This window comes from Scomber japonicus, chromosome 19, assembly GCF_027409825.1.
Source record: "Scomber japonicus isolate fScoJap1 chromosome 19, fScoJap1.pri, whole genome shotgun sequence".
Taxonomy (NCBI): Eukaryota; Metazoa; Chordata; class Actinopteri; order Scombriformes; family Scombridae; genus Scomber; species Scomber japonicus.
In genome coordinates this window covers 15,503,203-15,523,644 of record NC_070596.1, presented here as the reverse complement: position 1 = coordinate 15,523,644, position 20,442 = coordinate 15,503,203, and the positions used below count along the sequence as shown (strand labels likewise).

At 38.4% G+C, this 20,442-nt stretch overlaps 3 protein-coding genes across 3 annotated transcripts; 1 reads left to right on the top strand and 2 right to left on the bottom strand.

The window, feature by feature from the left end:
- Nucleotides 1–266: 266 nt before the first annotated feature.
- tescb (tescalcin b) lies at nucleotides 267–2,802 on the top strand. The gene is made up of 8 exons (XM_053340236.1): nucleotides 267–330; nucleotides 970–1,039; nucleotides 1,299–1,379; nucleotides 1,540–1,679; nucleotides 1,771–1,832; nucleotides 2,170–2,277; nucleotides 2,358–2,405; nucleotides 2,525–2,802. The coding sequence occupies exons 1-8, from the start codon at nucleotides 267–269 to the stop codon at nucleotides 2,600–2,602; spliced, it is 651 nt and encodes a 216-aa protein (XP_053196211.1). The 3' UTR covers nucleotides 2,603–2,802.
- Nucleotides 2,803–6,348: 3,546 nt separating this feature from the next.
- m17 (IL-6 subfamily cytokine M17) lies at nucleotides 6,349–7,555 on the bottom strand. The gene is made up of 3 exons (XM_053340407.1): nucleotides 7,501–7,555; nucleotides 6,966–7,114; nucleotides 6,349–6,813 (listed from the first exon to the last, which is right to left on the bottom strand). Exons 1-3 carry the CDS (start codon nucleotides 7,553–7,555, stop codon nucleotides 6,349–6,351), a joined length of 669 nt encoding a protein of 222 aa, XP_053196382.1.
- A 4,182-nt stretch (nucleotides 7,556–11,737) lies between these two features.
- On the bottom strand, nucleotides 11,738–18,360 carry LOC128380280 (serine/threonine-protein kinase TAO3-like). Its single transcript, XM_053340025.1, has 7 exons — nucleotides 18,135–18,360; nucleotides 17,866–17,994; nucleotides 17,517–17,720; nucleotides 15,290–15,529; nucleotides 14,339–14,551; nucleotides 13,408–13,590; nucleotides 11,738–11,899 (listed from the first exon to the last, which is right to left on the bottom strand). Exons 1-7 carry the CDS (start codon nucleotides 18,318–18,320, stop codon nucleotides 11,738–11,740), a joined length of 1,317 nt encoding a protein of 438 aa, XP_053196000.1. The 5' UTR covers nucleotides 18,321–18,360.
- Nucleotides 18,361–20,442: the final 2,082 nt, after the last annotated feature.

Below are 20,442 nucleotides of genomic sequence, written 5' to 3'. Positions count from 1 at the left end.
ATAATAAAAAAGTCTAAATGAATAATTGAAAGTGCAGCCTGTTGTGTGTCGTCATCAGCAGTAGTTGCGGAAATAGAGTGCGTTGTGTGCGGAGGATGATGAGAGCAGCCTGAGGATCGCTGCACGGATACTCAGGTGGAGATGGATGATTCCGGAACATAATCTTGTGAGATCCGGTGCAGTTTCAACAGTTTATGCGAATTTTTGTTTTTACCTGGCTGGGGGCTACCTCGGTTTAACTTGGACTTGTCGTGCTGTTTGGAGGTATGGGCGCCTTACAGTCCTTACCTGGTCAACAGGAGTACATTGATCTGGCGGAGAGGACGGGCTGTGAGTAGTCATTGCTGTTGTTTGTGTTGGCTTTGTAAGCGTTTCTGTTGAAATGACATCAGACACCCAGGATGTGTGTAAACATGAGCTCACTGCACCGGAAATAAAGTGTAGTTCAGTTGTATTGATGTTAAAGGGGAAACCCGACCTTTTAAGTCATGCGTATGCAAAGAGATGACAATTATTTGCCTACAGTCATACGCATGTCCTACATCTTTGAATCGAAGGAAAACCGGTCTGTTTGGTGCAGTAACAATAAATAATTTAAACTGCAAGTTAATGGAAGAGTAACTTAACTCGGTTTACAGAGAGGGTGCACTAAATAATAGATTAGACATTGTTGGCCTGTAGTTGAAAGCTTTGAGAAAACAATGTAAGAAGAGGTTGTATATTGCACTTTCATGATTATTGATTTTTAACGTTAAACTATTAAATTTCACTTGAAGCCTCATATGAAAGAGATGAATGTGGTAATAAACCACAGTGTTTTACATGAAATATTCCCAAATCTGAGGCCTTGAAAGCTTCTTACACAACTTGTGAAGGAAAATGAGTTGTTACTATCAGAGTCAACAATGTACAGGAATTATAAATGTCTTATAAATGTCATGTCTTAGATTGTCTTTTTCCTGTTTTCAGTTTCATGTGAACAGATCGGAGTCCTCCATAAAAGATTCAAGCAGTTGAGTCACAATGAAGAAACTCTGCAGTAAGTAGAATTTTAATAAATGATTTTTAATTGCTGAGTGGTGTGATGTGAACTTTACAGTGTCACTTTAAGGTTTCTGTCTTAATGTAATTTATTGTTTTGAAGTTCCTACCTTTTTTTAGCAATCAGCCTGCTATTGTTATGGAAATGCAAACCTGCTTAACAGGCTTCATGTCAACACATACAGTTTTCAACCTGCGACAGTTAAGTATTATATGACACCTTGTGCCGCGCCTTAAAATCCTTTCTGTTCTTCCAGGAGAGATCACTTCAATGAGATCCCAGATCTGGCATGCAATCCCATCCGTTACGAGATTATAGGGGCCTTCTTTGACAGAAGGTGCAGTTATGATATCTGAATGTCTGAAAGTTAAATGAGCATAACTTTTTTTTTTTACTTAGTATATGTAGCTGTATCTCAAACCACTTTCTTAATTTAAAACTGTGTGGGATGAAATCTAAGAATTTAATTTATGTTTGCTTTGTGTGTATTTGTTCAGAAACTTTCGGCAGAATGGGGAGGGGACCGTTGAGGAGATCAACTTTGAGGAGTTCCTGGTGGTCATGTCCCACTTCAGGCCCCCTTCACTAAACATGACGGAAGAGCAGCGTGAGAGTGTCAGGAGGGAGAAACTGAGATGTGTGTCTCACAGAAAATCACATGATCACATGCTTGACATTATCTATGGCTGACACACTGCTGTTAAACTGACTGGTTCTTTTGTCTGCAGTTTTGTTCAACATGCATGATACAAACAACGATGGAACAATAACTCTCGAAGAATACAGACATGTAAGCTGCTGCTCACCTCTACAGACAAAAAATGCTCCATCTTTTTATAACTGGTGAAGATTACAGTTATCTTTACTCACAATATGGGCAAATCATGATTGAGTCTTGAACACATCACAAAATTCTCAAGTTGGTGGTTTGGCTTTTATCAGTTTATCAGCATCGTTTGATCATTCACAGCATTTTGAAAGTGATTTAAAATGAATATTTTGCATAGAGGAAGAGTCAGCTGCCTTCCTGAAACACATTTAATTTGTGGCTAATGAGGGAATGAAGGAGGCATTAAATTACATCAAGCCTTTTAGTCATCGTAGTAATATTTTATTTGTCTATCTAGGTTGTGGAGGAGCTGTTATCTCGCAGTGGAGCACTGGGGAAGGATACAGCCAAAAGCATTGCTGATGCAGCCATGTTGGAGGTGGCCGGTATTTCAATGGGCCACATGGTATGTAAGCGATAATATCTCAAGATAAAATTAAGTTTAATTCTTTGACAGCCTCAGGGATTTCACTTTTTTACACACAGGAACCTGATGAATTCTATGAAGGCATCACATTTGAGCATTTCCTCAAGGTGGGTCTACAGAATAAGCACCATAGTATACTCTGTTTGCTAGAAATACTTTCTCAGTTAATTACCATATTTTGAAAGTACATTGTGCCAAATAAATTATATAAAATTCTCTTTTGCAGTTACTGAATGGCTTCGAAATTGAGTCGAAAATGAGCATTCGTTTTCTGAATATGGACACACCAACCCTATGCAAGTGATGTTGGTACACTGAACGATGTAGCAACTTTGGGAAACTCTGAGGGTTAGGGTTACTATAATAATGCTTTCACAGCAGCAATAACTATCTATAGTTTCCTACTAGGGCCTGACTAATACTAGATTTTTGGGGCTGATACTTATATCGAGGAGTAAAAAAAATTCTAATATGGATATATCAGCTGATAATCTTATATATACATATACAGAATATAAACCAAAACACACATTTTTTCTCAGTCAAACACACATTTGGTCCTTCAAATGTGGTTATCAAATACCTGTGACAAAGATATGTAATGGAGGCATGACATGTTGCAGTTAAATAATACATTTTTTTGTAAAAAATGACATCAGTGCACTGAAACAGTAAACTTCAATAATTTTAAACAATAATGAATAAAAAAACAGAACAAAAAACATATACACCTATATAGTAAAGGTGAATTAATAAAACGGAACAAATGATACATAAAATGCTTCCAATATGAATTCAAACATAAAAAATACATATATAGTTATATATACAATATTGACACCAAAATACTGTATCTGTGATAGGCCAATATTGGTTTAATATCAGCCAGGCTCTATTTTCTACACCAATGTTTGTCGCTTACATGGAATATATGCCTTGCTCATGTTTGAATAACTATGCAAATTCAGAGAAAATACATATACTGTGGATGTGTTAGTCGCACTTTATTTGATTGTAAGCAATAATATGAGATAATCAGTTAAGTAACAATCAGACTGTAAGTAGTTTGACAAAGCAATAATCAAATGACTCTATGCATGCAAATATGTATGCCTGAAGAACCTTTAAAACTGTTAATGCCATAAATCAATAATCAGGGATATAACTGACTTTGAAATGTATGTAGATGTGTCTAATAATCAAGGTTTGTAAGTACATAAAGAATACAACTGTGACACATTTCAGCATATTTAAAATGGTGCATGCTCTGTGCACTACACGCACAATGAAAGACCTCATGGAACAGAAATCTGCAGGAGTTCATGACACATACTTCTGATAAAAAAGGAAATGGGAGTGCTGTCATGCAAGATTAAACGCTTAAATGCGGTATCTGATTAGTTCTAATTTGAGAAGAAGGGCCTTTTTACCGTAGAGCATAAGTCTACTTCACCTCACAATGGCAAAAACCTTTTAAAACATTCACACATATGAATTAGTCCTAGAGACAAAAGTACTAATACACTTTAGTACCCACAGAGAGTAAATGACTCTCATTCACATCATGGAAAAAACCTTAATGAACTACTTTGTGTGTTGACAATCTCATTCCAATAGTTTATATTCAGGAACTTCTTTTTAATAATGTAAGGATATCATGGCATGTTTCCTATTAGAATATTTAGTTCATTTTGTTTCCCATTAGAAGCTAAAATGACTATTTAACAGCCTTCAGTGTATCATAAAATGTGTCTTATGTTTAAAACCACAAATCCTATTTATTCTCATTGAAGATACAACTGACAACAAAAAAGATTTTAGTTTCATCATATTAGGTTTGATGCTAAATTTAAGTTATAAATACTCATCTCAAGAGCCATTATTAGTCCTATTACTTTATATATCTTTACCAGCATGCAATGACTTTATAACCTAACTTGCATGCTTTGGACATTTGTTCAGATCCATTCCATTTTTCCTCAGCTTTTGATGTTATATGGTACAGACATGATATTGACTCTTCTTGTGGTGTGTTGGATGTAAACTAACTGCATCATTTAATCTGTGAATGCCAATAGACTGTCTAATGCCCAAAGATACCCAGCAGCACATTTGATGCACTTTGACTTCATCTTTCAGTCCGCGGTGTATACTGCCCTCTATATGTCAAAATATGAATGGCATGTGAAATAATAATGAACTTGCACCTATTTCATTAATGATGTTGTTATGATGTTTTTATAGTGCTCCAGATAGTAAAACATGGCTGATGCAGTGCTTTTTGAGGGATTGGATCTGTCACAATATCTTACATCCAGTCACATTGTATCATTTAGGCATGTACTTTTTAAAGCTGTGGACGTTTTGCAATAAAATATGAAATATAAAATTTTGGTTCACATTTATTATTGTCAGTACCTGTGCTCAGTGCTGGGCAGTTTGTACATTGTATATTGATCTGTTGTGGGTCTATAGAGAAATGTTTATGCAAATGTGCTTCAGGATCCATTATAAGACAGCTGGTTAACATTTTTTTCCATTTCTAAAAAGCCCTCAAAGTATTTGGATATATAACATATGGTAAACATTAAGATTTTCTTTCTAGAATTAAGTTCTAATGTACCTTGGGGGTCATTCTAATTCCATTACTATGGATATTTAAACTGATTTAAATTCTCACTGAATAGCTGATTGTATTTTTTTGTCTCATCATTTGTTGAGTCATTTGTCTTTCCAACACCCTGCAGAAAATGACATGGCAGTTGAAAATGAAATTCATTTCTTGAACCCAGAAACAGTGGGGTGCCAAAAACAAAAGTTACAGTTGAACAGACGCAGACAAATCATCACATGCTTGTACTGTAGCTTGATGACAGGTGGGTCACCGCAGTTACATTAGATCCTGGGGGTTTGCATTGATATTATGCAGGTTATCTGGTTTTCCTTCATCAGGTAGAATAGAGAGTGTGTCACAGTCAGGACTTCAGGTGTTTCTACATTGTCACTACAACTTACAAGGATAGACTTCACCCACATCTGAGGTCCTGAAAAGCACAAAATGGGTAGTGAAAACGAATGAATAATGTAGACTGTTGCCCTGAGGTACCCTCTGTGTTGGTGCTTTAAATAAAGTGCAGTTATTAGAGGGAACTTGATATATGACCCAGAGTGAATCCCCCATCTACTTCCAGTTTCCCGAAAACTTGTGATCTAAGGAAGGTTTAGTCAAGCATTACTTCATTTCAAACAAACAAAAAAAACTTGCTATTATTCTGTATGTATATGTAGGTGACATGTTGATGGTGAGTGACTGATGTCTTTTTTTAAATGGGTTTTTCTGCAGAATTTCAACTTCCCTGTTTTCCCCTCCCCACTGTTCACACACTTGCATATCCATCTATATGAGGATGCAACACTATTAACACATACAGTTATCTGACCCACACACACCCACACCTTGTGACTGGCCAGACAGCCCGCCAGTTTCATGAAATCTTTCCTATCTGATGCAGCCTTGTGTTGAACACATGCGTCATTCTGAGCTGATATCACACAGTCAGCGTCTCAGCAGCTTCCTGATTTTCTTTTTAACTTGTCTTCATGCACTAATTCTGTGCAGAAAACAACACATGATGCATCAAGCACCAATTATGCTGCTACTTGTCTAATGCATAAAAATCGGTCAAAATTAGTTCACTTTTTAAAAAAAAATATTTGCCATGGTTTTGAAAGTGTGCATGCAACACAAAGAAATTAAATATCAAAGAAATATGTCAGAAAAATATTTTAATGATTTAACAGTTACACATAGACATATATAACATTTAGACATCTTAAATATAACACAAACACAGATAGAGAGCTTTTTTCCATTATTTTCGAATTTTCATTCCCTGCAGTAATACAAATTAAATAAATATTAAATAATATAATAATATTCGATGTGCCAGACACCGTTATACTCACTACTTTCAAAAGTCTCGTTTAAGCCAGTGGACGCAAGTGTTACAGGTTTGAAATCTGCTGTCCAAGGCCAGCCTTTGGTCATACTCAGAAGAGTGAGTTAAACTGTATCCTCCGTCTGCACACTTTGCTTTTTAGAGTTCTCAGTTCTTTTGAAACATTTGATAGGAACTCCTTGTAAGTCTTCAGGACCACACAGCCATAGACTTTTTGCTGGAAGATGTTCTGAGGTGGAGGTAATGATGTTGGCCTCCCTGCTGGCTCCTGTATTGGCAGGTTTGGGAAGACACTCTGATAAAAGATGTTTAGCTGAGTACCCAGTGCACTGCTGCGAGCACTGACCCTGGTGAGCTCGGTCAACAGTGGGCTCGTGGGTTCCTGTAAGTCTGTCTGCTGCTCGTATACACGCTTGAAATGCGGGAAAAAGGCTTGGAGGTGTGTGTAGATGCTCAGTAGCCTCTCTGAGGGCTCCATGCCGGAGATGTTGGGATCAGGGACATCACTCACTGACACCTTGCAGAGAAGCTCTGACAATTCTCCTTGGGAGGCTTTCTACAAAGAAGGAATCAGACTCAAATAAGCTGCACATCTTAAAGAGGGGCATGAGTAGTCAGCATGTTATATAAAGGTTAAATACTGAACTAGCAGATGAAGATTTAACACAGCAAAAACACAAGATACTTCATATTTGTGTCCGTACTCACATATGTTTTGATGAGTTCAACAGATTCCTTATGTGCGAGTCTGGTCAGCTTCAAAGTTTGTTGCAGAAAATTCCCACACTGCTGGTTTCTGCTTGCTGTCACAGTTCTTGTTGAATCAACAGCCATAAGCAGCAGGAGAGAGAGTAATGCTGAGGAGAAAGGAACTGGTCAGTTTATCCTACATCACATCGATTAAGGGGAACTTCATTGTAAAGCCACAAGCGTAGATGTAAAAATAGATTCTTCACATGGCAAACATTTAGCATAAAAGTCTTATATTATCAGTGCAGGCATTTTATACAATTATACTATGCATAAATACCATTAAACATTGTCAGTCTCTTTAAACATTGGCCAGATTCTCCATACAGTTTAAGAAGTCATTACTAGACTGTCTTCCAAAAACTTTGAAGCACTAAAATTTAATTTAAAACTTCAAGTGTCAAGTGTCACAACAGCTGTGTAAAAATAGTCACAAAAGCATGTACAATGGAAAGAAACATTTTAGTAGAAGTGTAGCTGTAATCAAACTTACTTGTTGCTGGTTCCATAAACTGTTGAAAATGCATACTCTTTACATGACCATTCATTCTCCGCTCAGTGTCAGAGTCAAGTTGCTCTGACTCGTCATAACCACACTCTTAAGAGACAGAAACCACACTGGAAATGACGTAACCAAATTTCCCAGAATTTCCTCCTTTTTTTCTTTTTTTTTTTTTTTTTTTTTTTTTTTTACAGATTTACAGCAGTTTTTTTTTGTTTTTGTTTGTTCTTTTTATTTTTTCTTCCCTCTTTTATTAAACAAGACTGGGCAATGTCCAAACATGCCTGTTTACTGAGCAGGCATGTGAGTACATTGTCCAATTAGCCTGCCTTGCCCTCTGATACAGTTCACTTAGATGCTTTTTGTGGGTAAGAGGGTGAGAACCTGGTGGGTGCTGAAACAGTAAAAGTGAACTCACCACAGTACACAAACCTGCACAGCTATGGTGTTTCCTTTTCATTTCCCACATTATAAAACAACAAATGTAAAGTTACTTATATCCAACGGAAGGCAGTCATGGGATCTTTGAGAATAAAATGCTCTAACAATCTCATTTTAATTCAGCACCAATTAAGGGATTCTTCACATGACTTTACTTTAAGTTCAACTTTATATTGTCAGCAAATACAGAGCTGACTCTTGAGAAAATGCAACTAATACTCCTGTTGTTTGTAGTATATTGACTTTTTGCATTCAGCTGTATTCATGTTGAATTTTGCAATATTTTCATGCAGACATTTGCACAGGAAGCTGGCAAGGTCACCGGATAAATGCATTTCTCAATCAGAGACTTTTACATGTGCGTAACAGGGTGGGCCTTCTTGGCCAATGTAGGGAGAGTGTCATGACAGCACAGGATGAAGCTTCTGACAGGCTGTGCTATTACTCAAGGATGATTTCATCATATCATGACATGTCTTCTTTTGAGTTGTTTTGGTGCAATGTGAGGAGGAACCAGCCCAGGTTATGTAGTGTGACAAAAACACACACTGGATTTTTTTGTATTGCTTATCTCATCATAGTCACCAGGACTTACATCAAAGGATGTTGGTCACTTCTGCTTTGAGAAACCCTATGATGTATTTAGCCAGCATTCTGCATCATGGGTTTTGTGAGAGGTCAGACTGCAGGAGTAATAAATTCTGCTACATGTGTAAGTAGAGTACAGATTATGTTTGCACTGTGAAACTGAAACAGCTCATACAAAGCTGACGTGGTCACCATGTTTTTCGATGGCAGTCATGTTTTGTTTTCAAGCATCCACTCTAGGTGCCTTTAGGGTGCCAACAAACCACTGACTACTTGAGAAAAAAACGGGGAAACTCAACGCACCACAATCCTGTCAGCACAACGTCAGGTAAAGGCTAACCACTCTTCTGGCCTCCTCGGGGGTTTCCAGTTACCCCAGGGAAGAGTAGAGGGGTTGTGGTGAGAAAGGCAACTGCTGCAGGCGGGACCAACATTGCCGCAGACAATTCAAGGAAACTACAGTTGGATTCCCGCCAACATATACTGTACAGAGGCCCCAAAATACCCAATTCAACACCTAACTCAAGCAGGTTACCCTGAAGTGTGAGGAAATTTAGAAAAACAGTGGACGCTTTGCATCTCAACTTCCCTCTCACCTTACCATTTCATGGTTTTCATTTAGTAACTTTTCAACAGTAACTTTGACCTGCATGTTTAGTGGGTTGTATCCAACAGTAAATTACAATAAACAACTTGTCAGTGTGAAATGTAGGTTATGGAGGTCATATTGTGCCAAAGAAAGTGAGAAGCCTCAGACCACAGGCTTTACAAGAAAACACAACCACAAACAACAAGATATGCGCTGTTTTAAAATGCAGGATGTTGATTGAAACTCCTTTTTTTCAACAGAATCTCTTTTATTTCGTCTTTGAACTGCACAGGAAATGGTGAATAAGGTTGTTAAGGAAAGTCCCCTTTATTCTAACTAAATACATCTTTCTAGTAACTTAAAATTCACATAAATCGTAAGGTTTGTTGCTGTTCTGAAGCTCTCAAGCAAACCTTATTCAAGACACCTAAGCACCCCAATAGCACTTTTTTTATGGAGCCATTTGTCCACAAGGCTTGAGTAATATATGACCAGACAAAAGGCCTTACTGCATATGAGAAACGTTTTCATCAAATTTCAGAAAGTTTGTGAAAATGTAAAAGGCTGAAAAATCTAGTGGAGCCATTCAACTTCAGAACACACTCATAATTTAGATTTTTTTTTTTTTTTAACATTTAAAACAAGAGCATTTTAGTTCTATTGCCATCAGAAATTATATTTGAATGTCATTATATTCCTCCATTTTGAATACTTTGTTAATTCAGTGGATATTTTCCTCCATTCAGCCCTGTGAGGAATATGCTTGACCATTAATACAAGTTGTGGCTCTGAAAAGAAAAAAGCAAAAACCTGTCAAACATAACAGGGTTGCATTCAAGACCACCACATTAAACAATGTTTCAAAAAACTGACCCGTGATAAAATAGTATTTATTTTTTTCATACATATACTTCATTTGGAGAGGGTTTTCACTGCATGGGGTACTCTAAATATGTCATGAGTGTTTGAAAAACTTAGTAGTGTTTTGACTCAGAGGGGTTTCAAAATGCTTCACTGTTACATTTTGTAAAAATCAATCGTCTCTCCAAGACAAAAAACTACAAGGCTAAAGGTGGTAATAGAAATTAAGCACCAAACAATTCTCTTTCCATTTCAGTATAAATGGAAACATTGTGCAACCTGTTCAATGACCATTATGAACATGGCAAAAAATGTGTAAATCTGATCATTAGACACTAATTACTCAAATGCAATCCGCACCCACGTGTTGTTGTGTTTGCTTTTAGTAGAGCCACTGATCCAGAAAAGATCATCATACTGATACTGCAGGAAGTCTGTGGTTCCATTTGCCAGCATTTATACAATCTGAGAGTCTAGTGATTTCACTTAGCAATATATTGAGCTATTGTATGACCATATCTCTCTATATAATATAAAACAAAAGTGAAGCAAAATCTTTATCTTTAAGCTCTGTTATCAGTTATAGACCAGTGTCTCTGTATGTTCTGGCTATATTCTCAAGTACAAATATTCATATCAAAAGTTATACAGCACGATTCTCACCATTTTCCTTTACAAGAACTTTGATTAGTGAACATTAAATGATTCACAAGTTTAGATGAAACCAAAGGGGGGAAAAAATGGTGCCGGCCTCAGTAAATAAAATATAGATATAACAAACACGTAACTAAAATCTGCTTCAGGCACAACTTAAATAAAGGCATTTGTGAAATTATCATATCAAATATGGCGCTTATGTCCAGTATCCATAGGCTTAAAACAAAAATGCTATGACCACTTTTATTTACAAACAGCTAAAATCTCTGACAGATTCATGCTTCACTTCACAACCTGAATTTGTCCTTAAAGTGCATGCAATAATAAGCAGTTTTACCAAGTGGGATCTTGAATTGTGATAAGATAAACGGGTTGATCAAGCTAATGCCAATTGATCCTACATATCAAATGAAGTAAAGTTGAGAAGTGTTGCCTTAGAAAAGTGAGGGACCACAGTATACTGTATGCATAAGCACAATATGGAAGTATGACCAAAACATTTTTAAAAAATGAATAAACTCTGACTTTATCCAGTGACCCCATACAGTAATATTCACATTCTGAGTAAGTAAAAATAAATAAAACAAAATGAGATAAAAAAAATAAATAAAAAAAAGACAAAGCAGCTTAACACCACGGGGGAGTCCGCAGCTCACATTCCACAATGTCCCTCCATGTAACACACACATTAAGCATCGTATGAACATGATGGGTTTCTACTTAAACATATCAAAGTGCCCATTTTACTAAAATTTCCTGATTTATTCAATTCATACCAAAAGGAGAAAATGGCATGGAGGAAAGAGTCTGTTATTTTTAAACACATAAATTTTGAGTTACACTGACTAGGTTTGATTTTTACTGACATGTTGTTGTAGATTCTTTTGTTTTGCTTCCCCACGCCCCCCAAACCCTTCAAGTTTCACAAAAGAAGTTCTCATTGCACGTAACACCTCGATTCAAAGATGCAATATCTAAGAGAGAAGAAAGCAATAGAGAAAGTTATCCAGCTTCGTCACCGTGGATGTGACAAACAGCCAATTGGACATGAAAAGGGCACGGATATGTTGTCCTCTAAAGATAAATCCACTTTCATCTGTTGTCTTCTTTGGGGAAGTCCAGAGATCCCAGGCTTCCAAAGCCGAGGCTTCTACTTTCTGTGTCAAAAGCATTCATTTCTCTGTCCTGACGTTCCAACAAGTGCTTGACCCTTTCAGTACGTTCCTTCTGAAGTGCTGCCAGTTCCTCTTCAATCTGTAATGGAAAAACATATTTCTTCATATGGTCACAAAATTGTTGTTTGTGTTTTGCCCTACTTGCAACAGAAGATTATTGGTCAGTAACTCCAACACTTTGGTTCACAGATGTCGCAAAAACTATTCTCTAGAATCCAATAAAATTTAGTGTTCATGCATTTAGTATTCAAGGTTCCCAAAGGATGGATCAGACTGCCAGTGGCTGCACTGACCCTTTTCTCCGAAAGAAAAATAATCCAAGTAGTAGATTGTGTGTGTTCAAATTCAACTTCAAGACAGGAAAAAAGCACCCAATACACAGCCAGTGAAATTAGGAAAGGTCAAAATAAGCATAAAAGAATACGTGTTTACAGTCTGGATTTGAAAGTATCAACAGAGCTTGCCTCCTGAATTTGCAGTGGTAGATTATTCCAGAAAAGCTCAACTTAATGGCACAGACCACAATGAAATGTCCCTGGTTCAATTTAAGCGGAATATCTTTGTTACATGTTGTTCCCAATAACTATCTCCTCATTTCCTGCCTCTACTGACAACTCATTAATAGACTAATAAACCATAAATTACCCCAAAAATAAAGCTTTCCCATGCTACCTAGTGGTTGTCACCCTTTCCATTGTGGACATTGTGGTCATATGACATATTTATGAAATATTTCCTAATGTGGTATAATAACAATGTTTTATGTAATTTCCATCTTTTCACCTTCATCAAATGTGCAGGCTCAGTTTGTGGCAGAAGGAAGGGTTACTGCTCCATTAGTTAACATTGAACTTGAGAGTACTGCCTTCCCATTCCCATTCTCTCTCTCTCACACACACACACACACACACACACACACACACACACACACACACACACACACAGACACACACAGACACATACATACACACATACATACAGGTAATAAAACGTTATAATAGACTATAAAATAGTTTTCATATACATACAGCAATGGGATCTAAGTGGAACCCCCTAACAATGAGCAATCCAATGTCAACAAAACACAAGGGTTAATAAAGACTTTTGAATTAACCTTTTAACCTTCTTCCTCTAGCACCACCCTGAAGAACAAACTTTCCCTTTTCTCATTTATTTTTTGTATTTTTGTCCACATTAACTTCCAATTTCTAACTGCTGAATTCCCTACATACCCCCATTGCATTCCCAACTGCAAGCTCTGTCAATTCATTGGAAAACATCATCAGGAGGTTATGGACTTGACATGTTTTTACACTGTGAGCCACACTAAAGGTAAAGTCAAAGAATAGGAAAATAAAATTGTGAGTTTGTTGCAACACTTTTGCATTTATTTTGTAATGAGCTTTGCAGCCTCTAGGTGTCACTAACATGACACTGAATTGTAAAATCTCCAGACAAAACTGCTACTCTTTCTGGACATGTATCTATCTACTTGTCTATCTTCAGGCCTTTAGGTCATTTTTATACAGTATGGTATTATGGCGCATACATTAAAACAAATGAGTATGGCTTCAAACTCAAGCCTACCTTCTGTTCAAGGTGGGCTCTGCGTATGGAGACCTTCTGCTCAAGTTTCTGCAGCTCTCGCTCATGTTGGGTCTCCATCTGTGACTTGGTTTTTCTCTGGTAGGCATCCAGGAGCTCCATCTCCTGCTTCAGCTGCTGCTTCAGAGCTTGGCACTCTGTTTCCTGCTCTGCATCTAATCGCATCTAGAGACCAGGCAAGACAGAGGCAGTTACAAACACATTAACATCAAGCCACGGTTGGGAATAATTTATCAAACAAGGCACAAACAATTCTAGAAAAAAGATTTACAAAAAACACTGTGGCATTAAAGAGATTTGAATGTGTAAATCTTTCAATCTAAATGTTTTAGAATTTACAGTTAAGACTTCTATAGATAAGAGAATAAACCTACCATTATACTCATGCAACAATCAGCATGTAGATTAGTTGGAGCTATGAAGGGGAGTGTAATGAGTAGCAAAACGGACCAAACCTATTGAGGTGCCTTCATGTTGATAAAGTCTTAATAGAGTCTCGATTGACTCTAGACTTTTGGTTTTGTGAGAATGGAGTGTAGCCCTTTAATTATGTTATCTTGTATGTGAAGTTCACATTTTGGCCTCAGGGTGGCACTGAAGAAAAGATCATGGAGTGTCAAATTAATAAATATAACAACTTGTATTTAATATAATTTTCTCCCTTCAGAAGACGAATGTGAGAACAGCCTTCTAGTGACAAACTCTGTACATAGATCACTCTGCAGAGTGAAGCTCAAACAAGTGAAGTTATAAAGTAAAACAGTTTTGAGTTGAGACAAGCGCAGTCGCACATATTGTCTGTTGACGGCTGATGTCAAGAGCAAATGTGTTGCACAAGTAAACACACAACATACAAATGGTAAATGAGGCCTATTTTTGCTATTCAGGACAAGATGGTTCAGGATACTCATACCGCTTGTGATGCCATCATCTCGTTGATGCTCTGCTCGTACTGCTCAGCCAGTATGGCCAACTTGCGTGTCTGCTCCTCTTTCAGGCTCTTCAAAATGGTCTTATGGTCGCCTTTGGGGGAGACCTCCAGCTGATGGTTTCTAAGAGCTTTATACTGCTTGTTCTGCACCTTACAGGTATCCTGGAATTGTTTCTTGATTTGCATCTCCAGCGCCTACAGAGGGTTAAAAAAAAAAAATCATTGCTACCTGTTTCTTGTTCTTTCATGTTACAAATCTAAAGTCAACCAAATATGGTATTAACCAGATTTGGTGCTGATTCATTTTACTTAAACATGGATGAAAAATAATTCTCATCAATAGTAAAGCAATTAAAAAGTAATAAAAAGTTAGTTTTTAGTTTTTCCTTTTCAACATATCCCTTAATTTGACTGATTCATTTTGCTTTTGTGCTCTGTACACGAGACCTGCACACATACATACATATACATGTTCGACTTGTTCTCAAGCTACCCTTTCAGTGTAGAGAAAATCATTTTAAAAAGGGATGAAGTGATATAAAGAATTTGCTCATTAAGCTTTTAACTGTTCAGTTTGCATAATTGAGCTTTCACTCATTTCTACTGTAGCTTAAACTAAAAAAGTACTGTGAATTAATAAATAACAAGAAGGGGCAATATTTAAATTTGAGACTAAATGGATATCACAGTTATGCTTTGGAAGAAGCAGTTCTTATGATAAGTTATTTTTCTAGTTCTCTAATGGGCAATTTGAAATAATACTACTAAGAACATTTCAATTTGTTCATCTCTATTATGCAATCCTCTAAAATATGTCACATTACTCTTGTAAACAAACTTTTAAAACCTCTTAAAATTAAGTTTACTAGATATCTACTCACAAAATAACATTCAGCAGATGAATGACAAGTCAAAGTGAAAATTTCCAGGCACCTTGAGGTTTCTGGGCTGCTGCCGCTGCTCCAGAGTGTGTTTCCTGTGTAGTTCTCTCTGCCGCCGGCCATTGTACTCCTCCTGGTTTTCAAGCTCAGTTTGATGCTGCAGCCGCATGAGTTCAATACGCAGCTTCTGCAGCATCTGCAGCTGCCTGCGCTCCAGGTCCTGGGTGGACTCGTCCTGCCGGATCATCAGGGCATGTTCCATCTCCTTTTGGGTCCTTTTCTTGTTCAACTCCTGGGAAAAGAAGTTTGATGTAATGTCATTTTGCAAAGTTGGTTGATTTCCTTTGTGGAGACTAAAATAGTACCAGCATCATCGTCATCATAGGACATATAACATAAAGAAAATGGTAATTAGAGTTAAGATTGCTGAATATAAAAGTTGGAGGCCTTTTTTAAAGGTATCTAGGGTCTGTGCTGCTCTCAGATGGTTAGGAAGGCTGTTCCACCTACATGATGCCTGCAAAGCACAATGCTTGATCCCCCCACAGTGTGAAGCTTAGTAATGGGGGCCTGGAGGAGCAAGCTGATGGCACATCTGAAGGTGCAGACGGAGGTTTGTAGTATGATCAGTTCATGTAGGTATGGGAGTGCATGTTGATGGACTTGTGAGTACCAGGAGTTTGTAGGCAACCCTGAAAGAGACATGGAGCCAGTTCAAATAAAAATAGAATTTGGTGTTATTGTACATGTTCTTGTTTTTGCACTCTCATTGGGATCCTGGCAGCACTGTATGGACAGTATGAATGGACTGGAGCTTCTGGATTCTCCTGCCAGGGATATCTTTGAAGAGTGCATTGCAGTAGTCCAGTCTTGAGGAAATAAAGGCATGAACAAGTTTATTTTGCAATCTGGTGGTAAAGAGGTTTTGCATAGATGCCTTATGGTCATCAAAAGTCAGCAGAGGGTTGAACCTAACACCCACATTAGTGCCTGATGAGGAAAGGGGATGTGGAGTGCCAACCCCTTCCTCAAAAGAGAGGAAGAGGCTGCAGAAGGGCTTGGGCAGTTTTGATAAATAGTTGGGGATCATCAGCATAGCGATGATAAGACATCCCAAGTATGCTGATGACACATCCAAGGGGAGAACCAATCTTTAATGAACACCACAGATGACAGGGAGTGATCTAGACCTGCATCCTCCTAGAGAGACATACTCAGTAATACTAGAAAGGACCTAAACCACTTAAGTGCAGAGTCTTTTTGAGGATCTTCTCAATATGGCTCTGCCTGATACCAGTAAAATGGAGAGGGACAGATAGCTCCCAGACAGAGGGTCGATAACAGCAGGAGGCAGAGAGGAAGATCTGGACAGATGCTGTTGACCTTGGCTCTGAAAAAGTATATGAGGCTATTACATTGGTCTCCTGCAGCCTCAGTTGTGGAAGATGTTTGCAACTGCAGGAGATTATTTATAGGGGAAAAGATGCTTAGGGTTGGCAAGATTGTTATTAATTAGATTGGACTAGAACTGTGACCAATCGTCTTTAAGGGACTTTGAGTAGGTCCTTTGATGTTCACGTAAGGCCAGTCTATGGTCAGCGAGCCAAGAGTGTCAAAATTGTCATTGCAGGACATGTCCAGCTGTTGTTATTTTCTGCAGGTCAGGAGTGAACCAGGGAGCAGAGCTTGAAATATTGTCCTCATGCGTATTGACAGGGGTATAAAGATCAAAGACACCACTCAGAGATGGATTGCAGAGTACCACTAGTTCATCCACTGGTGCAGGAGCTGGGCAGGTGATGTGCTGGAGGTCCATGGTCATGACTGCTGGGTCAGTGCTTTTCCAGTTCTAGAAAAGCATTTGATGCTTCTGTTTAGATGGGGTCTACAGGAATGTCAAATCCACTGATACCACCTTGTGGTTAGACACACTCAGATTATAGACTTGTAGGTTAGTTTTCAAGTGTGTGCCTCCTGGTGTGAGGCACAGAAGATCAGACATTGGAAGGGGAGACAGTTTCAGTTCAGCCCAGTGTACAATTGCTAAACAACCACCATGGCCAGAGTTGCAGGCTTTTTCCATGTAACTATAGCCATTAATAGCTGATTAATAAGGTATTTGATCAACATATCCTCACTGACAATGATAATTTGCCAAAATGTTCTGATGTCAAAAAATCGTCTGAAAATAGTATTCAAAAATCTGCTGATTGTGTGGCTTCTTCATAGTCTTGGTTACTCAGTACAGTATGTTATGTAATGTCAGGAAATCACATTACCTCTCTCAGTTGCTCTTGTTCAAACTCATGCCTCCTGACTAGACTCCGGTGTTTGAGGGCCCTGCAGCTCCGGTCATAGACCAGCCTCTGCTGGGCCAGCAAGTGAGCTTCCTCCTCAGCCTGAGAGCGCTGCATTGTTTCTTTGTGCCTGGACAGACGCTCCTGCTTCTCCTCCTTGGGTGTACAAAGGTCTTCATTCATTTCCTAAAACAATCAACAAATGAAAAACAAAAAAAATGATAGAACAAACAAGGTGGATGAAGTCTGTATTTTCATATTGAATACATATAATGTAAAAGATAATAAACTGTATAGTAATACAGTATATATAATTGTGCTTCATATTTACTTCTTTGATCTTGTCTTTGCAAAGCCTGTACTCCTTCTTCTGGTTCTCTAAGAAAGTAGTCAGCTCTTTCTTTTGCTGGGCAACAATCTGTTGCTGGATCCTCCTCTCTTCGGCTGCAACTGACTTCATCTGTGAAGAGAAAAAATCACCCTTTGTTCATCTATCTGCTGACAAAAATGCCTATACAGACACTGTCTGGCTTGAAGTAAATGACATCACTTCTTAGTTTCAACTTCATTCATAAATAACACCTGCTGTTGAGGCGCTACCTCTTTGTCTGTTTGAGCAACGTGGCGTTTTGCCAGTCTTTCCAGCTCAATGTAAGTGTTGTTCGCATGTGTCTCTAATTCCTTCTGCAGCCGGAGCCTATGCTCATCCATCTCGGCCTTTAGCCTGTTCTCCAGGGCGATCAGCTGCTTCTGGTGCTGCCGCCGCATGCGCTTGTACCCAGACATCTGCTCCCGCAGCTCAAAGTCCTGCTCATGCTCCTGGATCTACCTGATGACCTAGACAGAAGAAATCAGGAAGAAGGAAGTAAAAGAAACAGAGCAAGCAGAAAGAAAAAAACTGCCAGGACTGATACACACACGCATAAAAAATAGAAAAGTCAAGGGCCATATCCTTGTGTAAAAAGAGACCACATTCAGAACAGTGGCAAACAAAAGAAAACTAGCACCCTCTGTATATTAGAAGAACTTAACAAGGGTTAAGGATGACAGTATCAGCAACACTGTCACACAATAGAGGTGAATTTCATCAACATAGAGGCTCTGCTGCTCAGTTCCATTTATATCCTTAATTAGAATAACTTACAGTGCCAAGCAACATTAATTAATCAATCAATTACCTCAGTGCCATCTCTAACAAGCATGTATCATCTATATAATGTCAATATTAGGTTTAAGACCAATTTCTGCAATAACATTTTAAGGTGACTATTGAGAACATTTGTGGAAATGCACCTTTAATAATCTATGACAAACACAAAATCTCACTGGTGAAATAACAAGCAGAGATTTACATGGAGTACATATAAATGCAATGCACACACACATAAAAGCAGAGGCAGAGAGGGAAGCTGAGGATGGAAAAAAATGACATCCATTAACAGGATCTGGTTGCCATGACTACAGATGTACAGCTGAGAACACAGACACCCCTTCCCTCTCCTCCTCACCCCCCTGCCGCCAGCACACACGCACGCACGCACACACACACGCACGTACACGCTGTCACACAGACACACACACACACACGCGTGCGCGTACACATACGTATTTTTATGCAAATGGTGGAGAGAGGGAGCTGCGTACCAAAGATGCTGATTTGATGGTGGCAATGTGTTCACTGATCTTGCAGTCGAGAGACCGGCTCTTGTGAGAAGTAGGCCGCAGCTCTGGCCTGGTGTCCCTGTGCACAGCCTCATCCCTCACGCAAGCATGGTCCTGCAGGGGGGAGGAAAAGGAGGAGATAGTGGGGCTGGGTGCTACCCAGGCCCTCCGCACTCGCTGTTTCTGCTATAGCTGCTATTACTGCCGAATCTCCCTGAATGCAGCACACATCCAGCGTTAAATGCATCCTTCCTCTGCTTGTTCCCCCGCTACTGTCTGCAAGTCCTTCCTAAGAGAGAAAAGGGCATTGCCAAACAATTGCAGGCACCATCAAAAAGGCAGCTACTGAATGTAGTCGGGTTTTTTTCTGGCGTCCCCCTCTTCCCAAAGAGGAGGAAACAAATGGCTCCGGTGGATAAGGGTGAATTATGCAATGCCTACCATTGATAATCGGAGAAAGATAGCACAGGGATGTATTTTACTGCCACTCTTCTTTTCCGTTTCAAAATGCAAGAAATGTTTGGGAGGAAAAATACTTTTCCTGTGTTCCCATGATCGCATGTGGTACCATATTTAAAAATAATAGAATCAGATAAGGCACATCCAAACATGGTTTTCCCTCGAATATGTCGCTTGATGATCCGTTTGTATTCCACTCGAATTTCTGTCCTACATTTACAGCGCACTTGGTCATGGTAGGTGGTTCTGGTGCCTTCTATTCATCTCTTTCTCTGTCCCTCTTCTACACTCCCCCTTCCTTTAAAGAGACACCGCAATACTACAGGCACATCTGAACAAGCCTAAAGTTATTAAGCATCATCAGATTTTTTGAAATAGTAATTGATAATGAAATTATGGTAAGAACGACCTTCGTGTTAGAATGTTTCTAAATACCATACATAGAAATCAGTATTCATAAAAATGTGTCAAAATGACATCATCATTAGTTGTGGTAATAGGTAATAGTATGGATTAATAGGATGCTTATCTCATTTCATTTTTTAAATAATATTTGCATAATCAGTATTGGGCCCCGTGACCAATTTTACTGCCACTTGCTAAATATAATAGCATGTTTAAATGTTGGTTTTTAAAATCCAAATAGGTCATTATACTTAAATATACAACTGTTTTACGTGCTATAGACTACTTTCTAAGACAAATTCTTCTTTTGGTTTTCCTTTTTTTTTTCAATAATGGAGAAATGATCAAAAGACTCAACATAATACATATATATGTTTTTTTC